Below are 19,170 nucleotides of genomic sequence, written 5' to 3'. Positions count from 1 at the left end.
GTTTAACCTGACCAAAAGGATTGCAAGGGAGAGCTTAGGTACAGGGACCACTTTCCCACCTCCCTCGTGTACCCCACCAGTGTGTAAAGGACCCTTGATATTTTTTTATATTGAGAGTCTTGATGAGTGTAAGCTATTCCTGAGTTCAGGCATTCAACACACATTTGTTGAGCAGCATTTCCGGTGTGAGGCTGGACTCTGAGGCGCCTGGAGCTCACTACAGGACAGAGGGTTAGATGATCGACTGAGGGAGTAACATTCAGCAGGGACAGGCTGAGTCTCGGCATCTGCTCCAGTGGACTACAAGTGAAGGAATATTCGATTCCACCCTCATGGATGTGAAACGATGCTTGTGTGGGAACCTATGGCTGGAACGTAGCGTATGAACAAGAGCGTCATAGAAGCTGGAGAAAAATAAGGGACACAGAGTGGAGGTCGGCTCTCGCCCTTAAGACCACCAGGTGTGTCCATTTTCTCTGCCGTAAGATCCAACACAACCACATTCACACGCTCCTGCAGCACACCGGGCATCACGGGCGACCCCAGTGTCCTTTCCCACCCCAACCTCTCCCACTCACGGAAGCGCCTGGAAGACGAACGAGTGTAGTCATTACAGGGAGAACTTGGAGAATCTCTTAATCCCTTCTATGCTTTCATTAGCTGAGGTGACAGCTAGTCCCAACTGAGAAAGAGGTCAGAATTCCAGAGATGTTGCTAAGGGGGAAAACAGGATTTCCTCGATGATCAGAAATGGGGTACAGAGATGGGGCCATCTCGGAAGAGGAGGGGTTGAGGAGGACTTCCAGCGTTCTGTCCTGGGGGGTGTCCCCATCCACTCAGACAGGTGCCAGGTGACTGGGGCCTGGGTGCTGGCGGGAAGATGGCTTTAGTATTACCGTTGCCTGTGGACCAACTGCATGGAACTTTCCAGAACCAGCTAGAATCAGAGAAGACAGATTTCAAGATCAAGATTTGGGAGGCAGCAAGGCACAGGAACCAGAGGATGCCTGAGGATGAGAGAAATCAGAACCATGCAGAGTGAGAACGAATGGGTGAAAACAGAACCCCGGGGCCGAGCTCTCTGCTTGCTATCCTTGTGAGAAACAGCACGGTCCTTTTTATTGGGGGAAAGTAGGTGATCGATCACTTGTCTTTGCTGCCTAACGGAGGCACCTGGAAGGCGTGTGGCTTGAGATGTCTTGAGAGGTTCTCTCGTGCCGTGAACTCTGCTCTATCTCCCAACCCCCCCAGCTTCTTCCCCGTTCCAAGTTTTAGGCCAGAACCAACTTCCTTTCTGTAAATCAGTGCCGAGCCCAGGCAGCTCGGGGACTTCTTCTTTCATCGCTTAGAATTTTGTTAAAGTCAAAGGTAACTTTTTGTTTTCCCACTAAGGCCTTTTAAAGTTACCATGGGAAATGTTTAATATCGGCATTACCGTAGGACTTGAAGGGGGTATCATGTCGAGAGAAGAGAGTCTAGATAAAACGCTTGTGAACACACCCCAAGAACTCCAACTCCAACATCGGTCCAACCACATGCTGCCAAAGATACTGAAGGTCACGGTCCATGGGACGCTATTCCGGGGCCCAGGCAATGTGCACCGACGCCTTCGAGAGACCTGCCTCGCAAGAGGTCCGGGACGTGCACGCAGAGGATTTTTCCATTTTCCTCTTCCCGTCCCTGAACGTGGGTGGGGACCTCCCAAGAGGCGATGGCACAGAACTGTGACATGGGTGCGCCCTTACGGCCGGGTGCGACACAATTCCGCTTGGCCAGCGTCGTCAAAGCGCCCTGAGGAGGCATCTCCAAGGACGGCCACAAAGACCAAAACGCCCTCTGGCTTGCTCACTCCCTCCCTTTCACGGTTCGTCAGCGGAGCTGGGAGACGGGCTCCGTCTTCTCTAATGAGCGGATGTGCGGACAGTGGCCTCCGCCTCCTGCCGCCACGAGGGGTGCGGACTTGGGCTTCTTCCCAAGGCCACGGGCGAGGGGCTCCGCCCATGGGAATCAGAGGCACCGCGAGCATCGATGGGACATCACGGGTTGTCCATCTCCGAAAATGCATGTTGGGGAGGCGAAGCCCCTCCGTGGCCCCGGTCTATTAACTCCGCTCCAATCACAGCGCGAAACGCAGAAGTGGGGAGAGGCAAGCGAGGAAGAAACGCGGCGTCCGACCAATGTCCTCTTGTGTCCCTCGGCGCCTCCCTTGTCGGGGGGGTCTGGCGGGGGCTGTGCGCGGACCGCAGGCTGCCAGCAGGCGGCACACGGGTTGTGGCCCGGCTTCAGAGGTGAGGTCAGACGAGAATGATGCCGCAACGAGCGGTGGTTCTCGGGGCGCACGAACTCCCTGCAGGGCTCGTGCTCACAAGCCAGCTGGGCGGCCATCGGTGAGACGGACACAAGGTGTGTGCTTGCGTGAGTTCCCGGGAGGCCCGAGGACTTGACTCTCTCCCGCATATGCCTTTCCGGGTCCCCCTTTCCGTGCCAGTCCAGCACACCCTCACAGGAGGCACGGCACCCCAAACGCGTCCTCTCCCCGGGGTGCGCTCCTCTCTGGGCCTGGCTCCTCTTGGCTTCCTTCCCGCCCTGGCTCCTCGGTTCACCTTCTGCTTCCCGTTTGGTCACGCGCTGACACGGGTCTGACAGCAGCGGTGGGACCCAGGCGAGCGCTGGCCATGGTGGTTTGAGTTTTTCTGTGGCAACACAGGACTCCGTGCTCAGAAACCGCGGCCCGGGATTCTGCTGTACTTCCAGGGACCGTGGACACCTGACTGTGACACCCATCCCAGCTCGGCCAGAAGGCGGGATGGAACGCCAGAGCCCACTCTGGGGAAATCCCACAGCCGCCCCGTAGGACGGGGGACGTGCTTTCCAGGCCTCCCGGGCTAACACACACACACACACACCTCTCAGGAGGCAGGATGTTCTACCCTCATGCTCACGTGGTTGTTAGGTTTTCTTGGTCTGCGTGAGCCTTTCAAGCTGTGGCCACCCACAGAGACGGGGTGGTAAGGGCTCTGTCCACCCCCTCCCCCACCGGTAAGGACCTGCAGGTCCATGAAGGTGAGGCAGGTGACAGTTTGTGCAAGGTGGAACCGCGCTGCCAAGTTACAGCTTAGCTCCGTGTGGCAGCGACCTGCTCCTCTTGCTTTAGCATGAGCTGATGCCGGCAGAAGCCTGTGCTGGAAACAGCACCAAGTGCACTCCTTATCTCGGAGGCCGGGACACATGAATTCTGTGTCAGTCTCACTCGTGCGAGATTTTCCGGCCGGTCTTTGAGAGATGACAGCATGGGGAAGACACAAAAGAGGCTGCGGGACAGCAAAGGACCTACTCCTATGCCAGCGACCTCTTTACCCCCTTCCCGACCTGTCCCCACATCGTAGATTACCCAGATCCCTTTCCAGAACATCCACAAGCAAGTGAGGGTAGGTGGTGTGGTCTCCGGCCAAGGAGGAGCTCGGCCCTCTCCGGCAGGGAGAGGCGGGAACACACCCACTCTGCCGCAGGAGGTAGGTGTGCACGAGCAGTCAGAGCTTAGACTGACCGGGGACCGAGTCCTGGAACAGTCCTGGTGAGGCCTGGCACTGGTGCGGAGGTACCAAACTTCGCTGTGAGTACCTAGCACCTGGGATCCAGAGCAAACATGGGTCCAGGGAGAGAGGCCCCAGAGTCAGCCTCTCTCGCATATTCTTGAGGATCCCAGCACTGCTGGCCCGTGGACCACACTCGGAGTAGCAAGGCTACCTGTGCCAGTGGGAGGCTAACCAGCCGGTGGGCGTGCTCCCATGCACCCAAATGAGCAGAAGGAGGGAAAAGGTGCATCGCTGTCACCTCGCCCTTGGCACTAAGGGTGGTCATCCTCCAACTGTGGTTTCCAAAGTTGGCTAAACACTGGGATCACCTGGAGAGCTTTAAAAATACGGACGCCAGGCTCCCTGCCCCTGGGAGATCCTTGCTCAATCTGCCTGGGGCATGGTCTGGGCATATGCAATTTCAAAAGCTCTCATGTGAGTCTGTGGGGCAGCCTGAGTTATTAATCGCTGCCCTTGCTGTAGATGCAAATGGACTTAAACTTGGGGTCACTTTTGCTTTTCTTCATCCCAGGTCACCTGTGATTTTAGGCAAATGGTCAGGAAGAACATTATTCTTATCTAAGAACAGAGGAGAAAAGGAACCACCATACGTTCGCCTGCCTCACATCACACAGTGGTAATGCCATGGACAGAGGGGGCGCTTGGCCCTGAATTCCTGGTTCTTTAAGTGACGTGTCTGGTACAATCTCGTACAGAGATTGTGGCAGTGCGAGGTGCGGACAAGACCAACAGGCTTGTGGTCGGGCGACTCACACTGCTGTTCCCACTCTGCCTTGCCACCTAACTGTCCTGGGCTTCTGCTTCCTCATCTGTCATGTGAGGGGGGGACAGTACTATCTCCAAAAAGCACTTTTAGCTCCCAGAGTCCATGACCTGGGACGAGCCAGGGTCCGCTTCCCCCCACACGCCCTGTCTTCCTCTGCTGACCCAGAGAGCCACATTCAAGCAAACAGAAAGCAAGCCCGAGAGCAGCCCCAGGGTTTCCTAGGTTTGGAACTCCTCCTTTCCTTACTGATGATCATTTAGTTTTGGTTAATGACCCTCCAGGGCTTTTCCATCTGGGCAATGCGGACTGAGGCATGATCTGGGTGACTTAGGGGTCAGGATCCTCTAATCGATGCCCTGATGGCACTTGTGAGTTTTGGTAGGATTTGTGATTACAGTTAATGCCTCCACAAGCTGCAGAAGAAGGCTCAGATACGACTCGTCCAAACCTAGGATAAAGTGCCTCTTCCTATTTAAGCGCTGGTTGGTAAATAGGAGTGAATCATCGGTTGTGAGGGACGCGTTAGGATGACGGGTGAAGTTAAACGGAATTAGAGGACAGCTGTCTTTCACGCCATCCTTGTGTCTAGGTGGAGGAGGTCAGTTACTAGCCAGAAGAGACATTCAACAATTCGTTGTCCCTAACAGTCAAAATTACTTTAATGCTCTCAAATTTGGAGTGACAGACATTCCGCTGAAAAGGCAACCCGGGAGGAGGGGAAGGAAAAACAAATTATTACTGTTCTATTATTTACCGAGTATTTTATTCTTTTCATGAGCTCAGGTGTATAATTAAAGCCCTGGGCATAGTGCCCAAGACATAGTAAGTGCTCAGTAAACGTTAACTATTACCGTTATTTTTTATCAAGTGAACATTTATTGCTATTTGGTTAAAATTATCTAAATCCTGAAAGTCACTGAAAAATATCAGTCACGTAGACAGAACATTTAGAAAGCCAAAATTTGCTAGAAACACACTTCTGGAGTTCCAGAACTACTGTTCTGCGTCTATGCCCAGCTTACAGCATATATGCAATGACAGTAACTAACTATTTCCTGACCTATGTGACTCGAGGACTCTGGTTCCACTGTGCACTGGACCTCATGTACCACTTAGCACAAAACACCTGGGACAGTTTCCTGATACTGTATTTACATACGCGCTTTTCTGAAGAAACGAACCACAGCATAAGCGTGGGTAAGTGCACAAAGGTCAGAATTTGACCCGCAGTCACCCCGTTTAACCTTCAGAGTTCAGGTGAGCGTCTAGGGAACCTAGTTCTTCACTTTAATTTGGTCCTTCCGGTCCCTGATAAAGGAAGGGGGCACAGGACTCAGGGGCCTCGAGATCGCAGAATTCCTGGTCTAACCCCATGTGCCATCACAGGGCGTCCTGTCTCCCGCTCCCACCACCAGGCCAGCAGCGGGGAGGCCACATGACCGAGTGTCCATGACACCCCCGTACCTCCATTCAGGTCAACCAAGCAATCACGGCACGATGCCCAGATGAAACCGACCACGTCACTGTCCCCCTGTCGCAGCTGGCACTCAGCAAAGGGGGGAACAGAGCAGGTGGCTGGATGGGGACGGAGAGAGGACATCCAGGCTCCCTGGACTTGAGGGAAAGCGCCCTGCTGACCTAGTCTCCCTGCCCTGACTCTCTGGTGGCTGTGAGTGCAGCTGCCGTCCTGGGGCTGTGTGCGACCGACCCCCCCCCCCCCCCCCCCCGTCCCCCTCAGTGCCTGCTGCTTCTTTTCCAGCGCCCTCTTCTGGGGTGTGGCATCTGGTCCCCGGTTTTCAGAAGCAGAGGGTTCGCACGCTCTAGGGTCCCCGCAGACTCATCGGGGGGCTATGGGGTCGGGGGAGGGTGTGATGATGGAGGGCGTCTGGAACACCTACTTCTTGCCGGCCCGGCCTGCCTGCGGGGCCTGCTGCGTCACGCTCTAGGTGGGGAGCCGCGGGGTTTGTGCCCGATCTCCTGAGATGAGCCCAGCCCCCAGCCTGCCCTTCCCCTGCGGATGGACACAGAGCCAAGAGATGGAGGGGAGGCCAGCTGGACAGAGCCGGGCATTAGAATGCAGATTGGGGACTGGGACCGAGCGCCTGTGGATGTGGATGAAGAAAAGGACCCTAACAACATGAATGTTGATGAGATGGTGCTGGTAAAGCCATACCCCTCTGAAGAAAGGTGTTGCATTCACAATCACTTGTGCAAAGCAGTTCCTCTCACAGGAACGAATGGCTCTGCCCGCGGGCTCCCTCTTCAAGGGCCTGGTGTAAGGAACCTCAGACCCGAGTCACGGTACCCACGGGTGGGGTCAGCCTGTGCCAGAGCACGTGGCTTTGCTCTGAGGCCAGGCAGCATGGCCCAGGGCCCGTGCCCGGGTGGCATCAGGACCACCCCCCGGGGGAGGGCACCAGCTGCCTTCCGGGGCGGCCTGCTTAGCAAAGCACCCGGACCCGGATGCCCTGCCCCTCGGGGGAGCTCACTGTGGACACGGCCAGCTCGTGTGGTCGCGGAGCTGAGGATACAGATTCGGTTCAGGACAGCTGCCCGGGGCGCAGATGCGGGTGCTCCGAGTATCACTGGAGCCATGGGGGTGCCAAGGGAGCGTACTGCCGCCGGAGGCCTCTGGAACGGCGGAACCCGGCCCAGGGACCTGCAAGTCTTCGTGCCCCGACCTCTAAGGGGCCTCTAAGGTCAGGGACTCACGGTCACCAACTGTCTAACCCCGGACAAGTCATGCTCGAGTTTCCATTCCTCACCAGCCCACGGGGGCCAGAGGCTACCTGCCCTGTGCTGTGGAGATGCTGGGCCCATTGTGAGCAACAGAGTCATGGAGCCTCCGCACGGAGCCCAATACTTGGCCAGCCAACACACGGTCAGTTTTGCAGGGGTCCCCGCTGCTGCGCTGGGCCGGCCTCCTGAGTCCCGCTCCCCACCCCCAGGATGCGGTGAACCATGCCGGGCCCACTCGCAGGAGACCGCGCTACTGGGGAATTTCAGCAACGGTGGCATCTGATTCCAGTGCTGTCACTGCTCTGCTAGGGGAGGTCAGAGAAGTTAATTTAATTTCCCAGTGCCTCAGTGTCCTCAGTACAACAAGGTGAACGCTATCAATACATCACCTGAAATATGTTTAGAAGGGATGACAACACCGTAAAGCCATCTACAAACAGAGGTGACTCACTTACCCACATTAACTGGGGACAGGAATCAAACAGATCACAGAAATCCACCAATAATCCTACAGCCTCATCAGGTTACATGCCCTTACTTGCCAACCCCAGGCTGTAAGCAAGAAATCAGACAGACTTGTCACCCTTCATCACCTCCCCCTCCTATCCTGTGGTGGGAAAATTATGAGTGGTAAGCTCTCTGTTGGTTGAAAACCAGAGGGGCCTGGGAAGCAGATGTCCAGAGGATCTGAATCGTCCAGATGCATCTCTAGGAGGCACAGGTGGCCCCTGAACAGTAGGAGGGCTAGGGGCGCCGTCTCCCGGTGTGGTCAAAAATCTATGTATAACTTTGGGCTCTCGAAAAACTTAACAACTGATTAGCCTGCTGTTGACCAGAAGCCTTATTGGTCACATGAACAGTCCATTAACTAGTATATGTATTATGCATTGTATTCTTATAGTCAGGGTAAGTTGGCGGAAAGAAAAAAGTGCCGCTAAGAAAATCCAAAGAGAAAATCAAGTTTACAGTTCTGCATTTATATAAAAATATCCCATCTGTAAGTGGACCCACGTCGCTCTAACCAGTGTGGTTCAAGGGTCAGCTGTCCTCTGAAGTCACTAACGAAGCCCTGAAGCAAACCAACTCATGTCCATCCACCTGGCTCCCTGCTCAGATGAACAGGCAGATAGACAGACAGACAGGTACAGCCAGACATTCCTCCTTAAGCAGGATACGACTGTAGACAAGGCACGGGAGGGAGAAAGTGCTGCACGACTAGAAAGGACTCTAAGAAGCAACCCCGGCAACCCCGTCGTCTCCCAGGAAGCGCTTTCCAGAGCTCCTCGGAGCTGGTGGGAGGGGACGGCAGCACACATGCGTGTCCTGAGTGCTGGCGGGAAGTAGTGACAGTCAGGAATGATACAGAGTATGAAAGAGAACATTTGTCACCGTATCCCCTCTCTGCAATCTCCTGCAGGTGGCTCCTTGGTGGCTCGTGGGTAGGGACAGCAGTAATGATATGGTCCTGAGATACTGCGTTATTATCAAAACAACTTTAATAGCTTATGTCATAATGCTAATGAGACTTCCTGAGCACCTGCGCACGGTGACCGTCTGTGGCTCAAATGAGCAAAGGGTACACAAAGCGTCTTCCCTCCCTGCCCCCCAGGGGCCGGCATGCTGGCCCTGCACCCAGCCGCACTGGATCTGGCCCACTGGGGGTTCTAAGAGGGGTTCGAAGACTCCCTTTGAACCTGGCTCCCCCTTCCCCCAGCTCCACCATTCTCCATGTTTCAGGGGGTGGGGAGGAACCTTGGGGCCCCTGGGAGAGCCGTCTCCACACGTCACATACTGTTTCATGGCCTGGAGCTCGAGGCTGAGAACCAGCCAGCCTCCTGGCACTGGACCCAGTCTCCCGAGCTGTGCCCGCCCCACACGTGACAGGTTCATGGTCCGTCCAGCATGACAGTAACATTTTCAGGGGATGAGTTCCCATGAGGACTGCAGAATACTTTGAGGACATAACTTGAACTATTTTTCAATGTTATTTAAAAAAAAAAAATTTTTTTTCCCCTAAGGTTGTAAGTTTGAGTCCCGCGTTGGATATAGAACTTAAAAATAGAATCTTTTAAAAAATTTGAAAAAAACCTTTCTCCTTTCATTTGTCTTAACTCCTTCCTCTGCAAGTCCATCCACACCTTTAATCAAACGCATGGATTCTCCCCACAATCTTCTCCCGAAATCGTCTCAGTCTCTAATGGAACAGGGATCTGATGAGCGAGCTGAATATTCCCAAGTTTGTCTCGGGATAGCGAGGAGAAACGAGTATGTCTGATATCTATTACTTCTTTTGCCACCGCGTCCTCCTACTGTGCCCTCACACGTTACCCGTGGGATCGCAGTCCTGCTCCATGACACGGGGCAACTCTGCACCCCTGGCCAGGCCCCTGAGCTCGGTCGTTTAAACAGATGCTCTCCAAAGCCCTCCCAAAGGTCTCAATAACTAGGTACGGAGTTGAGACTCCGATGTTTGCAAAACCAGACAAGCAAGGCCTTCCCCGAAGTTCTACCATCAAAAGGTGGTGCAGCTGCCGCCTGTTTGAACCCCGTGCCCGCTGTGCCGCTCTGCTCAGCCATCTCTGACTTTTCACCACCAACGACCTGTCATTCATTTTCTCCCACAGACTTCCTTGTGTTGAGTGGGTCCTATTTGAAAAGTAACCGGTTTTTCATTTTTAGCTAATCAAAGCCATGTATCACCACGTGCCAGTCAAAGCTATTGAACCAAATGCCCACCAGCCTAAAGCAGACCCTCCACTCCCGTGGCAGGAGAGGATTTTACGGTGGGTGGAAGAGATGCATTCCAACGGCTTGCGGTTAAGTCATTAAAATGTGTTTTCCCGGACTCCTTGGGATGGGCCTGCAGCTTGGGAGCCAGCTGGGCCCCGAGACTGTTCCATCGACTCATGATTGGTTCCAGGCTGAAACCAAGAGTCGGCCAGCACCCTGGCCGCGTCGGCCCGAGTCCCACCTGGGGCTGTTTCTTTCTGCAGGTTGAGCCCCTCTCCTCGTGGGCGTGGCGCAGGTGGGCAGGTGCGCCCAAGCCACTGCTCCCTTCCTGCACCGTGACACTCTCCACCACAGTCCCTCACTAGGTCATCTTAAAAAAAAAAAAAAAAAAAAAAAAGCGAATGAAATTCGCTTTCATTTCTGCAGAATTTAGTGTTACACTAAAAAACAACACAGGCCGCGGGAGAACAGCCGCTTTGGGCAAGCGCTACGAGGTCAACTACTTCGGCCCAGGCCCCATCCCGCAGACGAAGACCCCCAGAACGTACCCCGAGCCCGGGTCCCGGCTCACACACTACGTGGCCAGACACTACGTGGTCACACACCAGAGGAGCACACACCCACAGAGCCTGTCAAGGAGAAACAAGGCCCTGGAAGCACATTTCTTCGGGGGCTCAGAAAGCTTTACATCCATGATCTCATTCGACGCCTCCTCTTCTGTTAAGAAGGTGGAAGGCGGGGGTTATCGCCTGTAAATGGCAGCTTTCAAGCCCCCTCACATGGGGATGGAGCGTCTGCCTGGATCTTGACTCAAAGCAGAAACCAACCCACGAGACCAACAAACGGAAGAAGGTCACGGCTCCCCGCGCCTCCTGCAAGAAAGTAGACTATGAGGTCATGACGACCGTGCTGGCGGGCCGAACAGAAAGGGGGATTTTAAGGTCTCTCTTCCCAGTTCCATTTATTCGGCCGCACCGATACCCGTGTGTGGACATGTGACATGTATCCGCTTAGGTTCACGGAGCCCGACGCGATGCTCCGGGTACAGGATGTAAATTACACCGTTGCACGTGCACATGCGCATCAGCAAATTAACGTTCATCGTCTGTTCGGGGGCACTCGGAACACGTGTGGGCAAAACTGCCATTTTGGGGGGAACAAGACTTGACATCTCTGGAAATGCTGTAGGAAATGGACTCATTTGGGCACTAAACATCCCAGAGCTATTTGCTCAACGTGAAGCACATACAGGCGCGCGGGGCTCGCTTCGTTTTGGGGGGATTCCGCTCCAGGCGGCGTGGCTGCTGCTGTATTCTCTCGTCCTCAGCGCAGCTCTGGGCCAACATACAAACTCGGGGGCGACTCGTGGAGGCAGTGCATGGATGTTCTTTGGGTTCTACACGAAACAGGATTTTGAGGCCGGAAATCTGCTTGGGCAGATATTTTGGCTGTTTCTTCCTGTTTTTAAATAAATGGCATTTGAGAAGAAACCCGGCCTCTTTAGGCCTGGATTAAATAAGGTGGTTTGGGGGGCGGGGCAGGAGGGGAAGGGGCAGGGCATAGCCAAGATCGGATGAGATGGGGTTTGAGGGATTTTATGACAGAAAGAGTAACATGATGGTAACGATAAAATAATCCTGGTGGCTCTGAGAACAAGGGCGCTAAACACATATTAATAATTAGAAGGGGGGGCTCAAGGCAAAGGAAGTACCTCAAAATGCATTACAATGGGCAAATCGAATTCGGTCCCAGGGAGAGCCACGCTGTTCTGGTGGAAGCATATTAAACCCCAGCATTCCGCTCTTAAAGGACACAGGGGTACAATTCTACGGAGAGTTGCGAGGAAGGCCACCGGGGAGGAAGGAGCGTGCCTACCCGCGTCAGGAAATGATGTCTTCCAGGGCAAGCCAGGAAGGGGCCGCCTCACTTCATGTGGGTGAACACACTGGTCCCAGGAGGCAGTTTTATGTACTGCTTCTTCCTACTGGATGAGGCTCATTTGTTTTTATATCTCCAGTCTCCGTGCGGTCCTCGCGCCCGTCCCGTGTGCTCTTATAAAACACCTTTCAGTCAGCCACCACGAAAATGGAGCGCTCTAAACAAATGCTCTCTCGGGGAATAGCCCCTTCATAGAAACCGCATTTAATAAAACTGGTCGTGATTGTGAAGAGAAGAGAAGGGGTAAGGCACGGGCCGAGAAAATGTCTGGAAGAAATTTGCAATTAATATTTTACAAGACATTTAGATTCTGATTCCTCCTTGCTGTAAAAATTTAAGAGCTTTTCCAAAACTGTATTCCTCTCTGTTATTACATCCTTAATTAAATTAATTTATACAGTGAATGCTCTAACGATACGGCTGTAGATTTTCAATCAGAAAAGCCTTATTGCTAGAGACAGCATGCGCGGAGACCTTGAAAACCCAATGACAGAAGGGGCAGTGCCGACCCTGGCATGGGGGCTCTGTGGCCCTGGGCGTCTGATTACGGACGGGATCGTGGTGGTCTTCCCCTGCCTCCGTTAAGGTCTTGATTTTATTTTTTTAATTAAGCTAAATCAGGTCGGTGAGAATGGAAATGAATCCTGCAAGCTGCCTTCACACAGATTTGTCTCTGGGAAATACAACGGAGCGCGATGATGACATTTCTCCTACTCCCCCTACCAGGTAGGCTGTGCCTTCCCGAACAGAAGCCACCTCTGAGCCTGATTTGCTACACTGTCAAGGCAGAGGCAACCAAAATCTGTCCAGGAACACAAACGGTTGGGCTTCGGAAAAGGTCCGGCTAACAGTTTTGTAGCCAAGTCAACGGCTGGTCACGTGGCCCTGCCTGATGTCCCGAAAGTCTTCCCTTGAGGTGACGGGAGTCTCACTCCGCAGCTCTAGGACAGGCCTGCGCGCACGCATGACCGGCTCTATCCTAGTGCCTGGTGCCCAGCGGGCGCTCGAGAATCGTTAGTGTTTTGTTCACCTACCGAGATGTCATCTGCTGCCAGATCTCGAGCCTCCTTTTCCAGAGGAGAGCATGGTCAGCCCAGGGGAAGGACCCCAGATGCTCTTTCTTTGTTGCTCCCTGGGTTGAGCTGTTGCATCGGCTCCCCTTAGTGCCAACAGTGTATTTCTAGGATTAATGGTGAGCGTTTCACAGGATGAAAGACCCCGTGTCTTTTTCAGTTATACGGGGTGAACAACGTGTCCTTAATGACTCTGCCCTGATCTTTTGCCTTACCCCCCCCGTCCACTACGGAAAGGGTCTCTAAGACCCACACGAGGCACGAAGGAGAGGTGCCTCCAAAGAAAAACTCATTCAACAGAGTAAGATAGTCCCATCAGCATTTTTCCCTCTGCCATACTAACTGAGTTCTTTGCTTTTAATCTCAAGACTGAAAGACAGGTCCCTAACCATCAATCAAGTTTGGGTGCACGATGAAAGTTCCCTATGATATAAAACATCAGCTGCAAAAGAAAATTAAACAAGGGAGGGGGGAAAACCCGGCACTATTTGATCTTGTTTTAAATTGAAAGTTTTGGACACTTTAGGGGGAGGAAAAAAAAAAAGCAGCAAGTGCCTTTTTAATGGATTTTATCCGCAGGGAAAAATGATTACAACCAGAAAAGCTTTAAAGTGTCAGCTGCTGATGCATTTTTCTTTATCCCTTTTATTTTTATTCAGAAAGAAATTGAAGGCATATGGCAAAGTGCATCATTAATTTCTTATTAATTTCATAATACGAAGGCAACCAGTTAAAATAGTAGTGCTACAACTTTAAATTACCGAACTCACTTGGTAGTTAATGAGAGATTTAGCACAGCAGGGGTTCTGTTAAATTAAGTTGTGCCTTCACATCACAGTGGGAAAACAGGTGTATATTGGTTTAGAATTATGGAAATGTTGACTAATTCCAAGGCTTGTAATCAAACAGCAAGCCACCCTGTAATATTTTTTTCCCCCCAAATATGCATTAATCTTTTATGTCTGGTCCCACTGCTTTCTGTCCACCAAAAGCTCATAGCTGAAAGGAAACCAACTTTCATGTTTTGCCTCTAGCTGTTCGGGGTGCTGTTTTTTCAGACAGAACTATCCCTAAATGCAACATTGGGAGCCCTGTGCCCATGTACCTCATTTGAAGTGGTGAATGTACCCGTGGTGTGTGCCATGAAGGACGGGAGCCTACAAATCAGACGGGACTCCTCACAGTTTCCCTCTAACCCGTTGTAAGTCATGAGGCATAGGAAGCTGAACTGGAGAAAAAGAAAACCAAAAAACAACCCCCAAGCCATCTTTTCCAACTCCAGAACTCTTGCGCTTACTAACGGGTCTCCAAAATCATCGCTCCAGATTTCTGCATGCAGAATTTTTAAGAAGAGAAAAACAAACCATATATGCTTTTTTTTTTTTTTTTTTTAAATACTGAAGATGTTCCTTGTTTGCTAGGAAAGGGTCAGGGTAAGATGTCCTAAACAGAAGCAGACCTGCTACCCTCCTTGTAGGTTTTTCAACACGGCCCACTCATCATATGAACTCGGGGCTTCTTGAGAGTGTCTTCGCCAGTAAGGATGGCGTCCTGAGGAGTTGTGCAAGTTTTAGTGAAGTGGATGAATTCAAATGCCCCCAGCTGTGCATTAACTTAAATTAGAATGTGATATATATACCCTAAATGCTAAATATATTCATCACCTCGGGAATTGTTTTGAACATACCTAGAGGGGCTTTTGTGTGCTGATTACTAGAAAGTATTTCTTTTTAAAAAAAGGGATACAAAGTGGACTTTCGGTGTCCTTAGGAGACTGAGAAATAAAATAAACAAACAAACAAAAAATCCCCCAAAACCAAAAAACTTTTTTATTATTGACTGAGCCTATAAGTATTTGCCTTGGTTTCATCTGGTAATGTGACCTAACCCTGCGACCTTCTAGAATTTACACTGAAAAAAAATTTCATTTATAAGGAAAACAAAGCTGAAATAATACTTAAAAAAAAAAAAAAAAGTCACTGAGCAAAAGCACTTAGATGTCCTAAAAGCTGACTTTCACTAAAACCACCTTGAAAGTTTTAGGGAGAAATAGCCAAACAGGGAGGACAAGGTCTGCTCTGCCACGCTTGCTTTTCTGACTCTCCTGCTCTTTGATGGCCTCTAAGGAAAAGCGAAAAGCCACAGGGTGGGGTTGAAGACCACGGTTCGTAATTTATTATTTTGGGGTGGCTAAGAAGCTAATGTTTTGAAAACATTTTCTTGAGTAGCTTGCCACTACAAAATGCTATGAAATTTTCAATGGACCTAAGGTGATTTAAACAGATGTTCTCTTCTCTGGGGTGAAGGGTCATCAAATGCCTGCGTGCGTATGTCAGCCTGTGTACACACAGGTATGTCCGTGTGTCTACAGAGACGGCAAAATGGTAGCCAGAATCACGCCCTGAAAACACGAGGGACACTCTATTGTCTTTCTTACACTCTGATCAAACCAGGTTGCAGTGAAATTATTATCACGTGGCTCACCACAAGTTCTTCATTAGCACCAATACACACCATTTGGATAGTAAATGAATTCATCACCAGTATTCGGGTCATTGGAGAAAATATACAAACAGCACAGGACACATTACACCAGCATGCAATATATAAAAATGCCACAAAACCCCAAAAATCATGTATTCAGATGGAGGAGTTACATACAACATCAGTTCGCTTCTAGTGAATTGTACTAATCATCAAATATTACCAGGAAGGAAATGGAAAAAAAAAAATTGTAAGCTTTGTATTTTCTGTTCTCTACCAACATGAAGCCACAAATTAGGCATTAAAACATTGACTTTGTTAACCACCAATGACTGTTGAGAAACCATTAGGAGGTTTAATATTATGGCTGTACAGGGTACATTTTGTCCTTTCAAAAGAAAATCTGAGACTAAATTTCAAAAGGGGCTCCTGGTGAGTAAAAGCTTTTCCTTTTCCATCTGCTTTTCTCCTGTGTGTTGGATTTTTTTTTCTTTTCCCTTTTAAAATCTTAGCCCACCCAATACTCTTTGGCAGCCGCTGCTACCCAGTGGGGTCACTCTGATTTTCTGACCGGGGGACGTACTATTTGAGAGCTCTTTCCATCAGCATTAATGCCAGTCCTTTCTGGGCCGGCCAGCTGGTCTGGCTGCTGCAGGGGGGTACAGAGGGGTCAGCTCATACTCCTCAAAAGACCAAAGTCATTTTTGCCACTAAGAGCCCATAACTAGAACCTTCAGTTGAAAGGACCATTTTCAAGCAATAAAGTGATTTTGGTACAAAAGTAAACCGACTCACCCCAGGTAAAGTTTTAATATTGTGCAGTGCATTCTGGGCCTCAAGTGCAGCTTTTCTTGTATAAAATGTTACGAAACAACAACCTACAGAGAGAAATGAAAAGGTTTTAGAAATTTCTGTGAATGCTTTGCTTAGATATAACGGAGATGACGGCGAACAAATAATCAACTTAAAAGGACGCGCAATTTAAAAATAACAAAGTGGCATGAGAAGAGTAATAACATCTCAGGCTTTTTACCAGTGCCGTTCACCCAAACCATATTTACGAGCTTCACCCGTGTGGAGATCAATTCATGACTCTGTGGCCCAACCACCTGGAACGCAGCTCTTCAGGGATGGGGGGTTGGGTGGGTAAGTGGTGGGTGACATGTTAATGGGGCTGGTGTAGTGACTGCATACAGAGAAGGGCTTAATCACAGTGACAATGGCAGAAACTTGCAGTCACTCTCATTTCCTTAAAGGATATTCCAGAACATCACATTTTTAAAACACTGTCTAAACTCAACGGTGTAGAACACCGTTTCAGGTTCTGAAAAGCTGGGGTGCTGCTTCCTTCTTTCTTTTTTATCTCCACCAAGAGTATATAATGCAAAGTTCCATACATGAGATACTCAGTATTTGTTGGCCAAAATGTAGGGCTGTTTTAACCAGTTTGGGAATTCTGTTACGGTAGAGGTGGGCACACACCCAGACACATGTTTGCACACAGTGTCCCATGTCTTATTACGTAGGGCTACAGCATACCAACTGGCAACTTTGTGATTCCTTATATCTAAGAGCTGATGGGGAGTCGGGGAGTCTGGGATGAACGCCCCCCAGGAGAGACCAGCAAAGCCCCTCCACCTTCCTCCACCCAAGAAAATGGTGCTGAACCCTTACACCATTACTTCTGCATTCTGAAGGATGTCTGACCTCTCCTTCAGTTTGCAGCCAAAGATGCTGGTTAGCACAGCGGTTTAAATCAGATAGCGATGCCGATTAATGATCGGTTCATCAGCAGGTAGGTTTTAGCACAGTTGGGCTTGGGAAAGGGGGGTGGACAAAATCCTTAAAAATTTAAAGATAAATTTAACTCGGAGTTGTCTTTGTAAGTTGTGCTGAGGCAGGAAAGTGGGGAGATGTGCTCATGAAGACTGGAAATATTTGACCTTGAGTTGTACTTGAGCACCCTAAAGCATGGGGTCAGGGAGCTGGGGAGGGCTTGGAGAGGCATTCACTCACACCAGACAGAATACATTCACCAAGGACCATGAAAGAAATGCACAGCACTCTGGCATCAGCCTTGGTTCTACTTAGGGGAATAAAGTAAACAAGACTAAGAAGAGTTATAAAAAAAAAAAAAAAAAAAAAAGGCAGAGTTGACAACAGGAAGTTGGCCTTGCAAGCCATCGAAGGTTGGCACTGTCGTTTTTCAAAACAAAAACTCATTCAAAAGAGTAGAGAGGGAAGCCTGCGTGACTCAGTCAGTTGAATATCTGACTCTTGATTTCGACTCAGGTCATGATCTCGGGGTCGTGGGACTGAGCCCTGCGTCAGGCTCTGCAGTCAGCTCCGAGTCTGCTGGAGACAGATTCTCTCCCTCGCCCTTGGCTCCTCCCCCGTCTTGCACATGTGCTCACTCACTCGCTCTCTCTCTCTCTCTTTCTAAATGAACAAGCAAACAAATAAACAAAATCTTTAAAGCATAAGAGAAAATAAAGTTCAAGTCCATTCATTCAGCATTTCTAAACACATCTATGATACTTCGTCCTCATTTAGAAAAGAGATTTGGAAACTTGTATATTTGATTTTGCTTTAGTCTTCCAAGATTAAACTATACAAAATATACAAAACCTTCACCTTCTGGACAGAGCAGAAGATGATCACTGCTTCTTGGCGTTCAAACTACAGACATCCAAGGATCAGAAACTCCTAAAAGGTGGGAGTTCACAGATGTGATGGAAGAAATTGAAAGTCGTTAAGTTTCTTGAAAGAATCACAGATGGACTGACCATTTTTATTTATTATTTATTTATTTTTGAGAGAGAGAGAGAGAGAGATAGCAAGAGAGAGACTGAGTTGGGGGTAGGTCAGATAGAAAGGGAGAGAGAGAGAGAGAGAGAATCTTAAACAGGCTCCAAGCTCAATGTGGACCCTGATGCGGGGCTCAATCTCAGGACAGAGATGGTGACCTGAGCCGGAATCAAGTCAGATGCTTAACTGGCTGAGCCACCCAGGTGCCCCAGACTGACCAAATTTCAGATGAGTTTTTCACTTCAGCTATTTTGATTTCTGTGACCAGAGTTCATTTGACCTGATGTAGATTGATTGGTTGATTGATTGATTGATTGATTTTTACTGAAATGTTCAATTTAACGAGTGACTCTGACTTGACTCTGACTTGTGAGCCCAAGACTCGCTACAGGAATTGCTTCAGATCTAAGAAGAAGTTTTAACAGGGAAGTCAAGTCCCCACTTCCAACAAACCACTATAATCACTCTAAGAAGAAGACAAAAATACCAACTACGCCTCGCTGGGCTTAGTATAGCAAGAAAAGCAGAGAGAGACATAACCCCTGCCTTCTGAAAGCTCCTCACAGAATCTCAGTAATTTTTTCTCTCCCTCTTCTGCGCTTCGTGTTGGCCGCAATGGGGGAGCTCGCAACTTCACCTGCGATGACCAGAGCTCTCGATGGAGGCAGAGTCTGATACCCTCGAGCCGACGGATCTGGGGAGCGGGGAGCTTAGAAGAAAGAAGACCCGAGGGGTGGAGTGGCATGTGCCTGCCCGGACAGAAAGCAAGTCAGAAGATGAAGAAGAAGAAAGGGCAGCGTGGCCAAGCTCAGAGCTGAGAAGGAAGTCCAGACCGGCGCACGGGGCGGTGGAAGGAAGGGCGGGCGCTACAAACGGAGAACTGAATCAGTGAAAAGATAAAAGCACCAAGGAGCAAAGATGAGGCTCCTGAGTGAATCCCACGTGTGGGTCCAACTGGACGAGCTCAGGCCCAGACGCGAAGGTCTCGGGAATACAGGAAGCGCTCCTGCCTTCAACAACCGACAACCGAAACGCA

General features: G+C 50.3%; 1 protein-coding gene across 11 annotated transcripts in view; it reads right to left on the bottom strand.

The window, feature by feature from the left end:
* Positions 1 to 19,170, bottom strand: part of CELF2 (CUGBP Elav-like family member 2) — a 607,444-nt gene that overhangs the window by 87,099 nt on the left and 501,175 nt on the right. For all 11 annotated transcript variants that reach the window (XM_059183789.1, XM_059183788.1, XM_059183786.1 and 8 more), the window contains one exon: positions 16,122 to 16,204. In XM_059183789.1, the coding sequence (XP_059039772.1) occupies positions 16,122 to 16,204 (83 nt within the window). The remainder of the gene's footprint in view (positions 1 to 16,121; positions 16,205 to 19,170) is intronic.

Source organism: Mustela lutreola, chromosome 8 (assembly GCF_030435805.1).
Source record: "Mustela lutreola isolate mMusLut2 chromosome 8, mMusLut2.pri, whole genome shotgun sequence".
NCBI classification, from domain to species: domain Eukaryota; kingdom Metazoa; phylum Chordata; class Mammalia; order Carnivora; family Mustelidae; genus Mustela; species Mustela lutreola.
The sequence above is the reverse complement of the archived record's forward strand: the minus strand, read 5'-3'. Positions and strand labels throughout refer to the sequence as shown.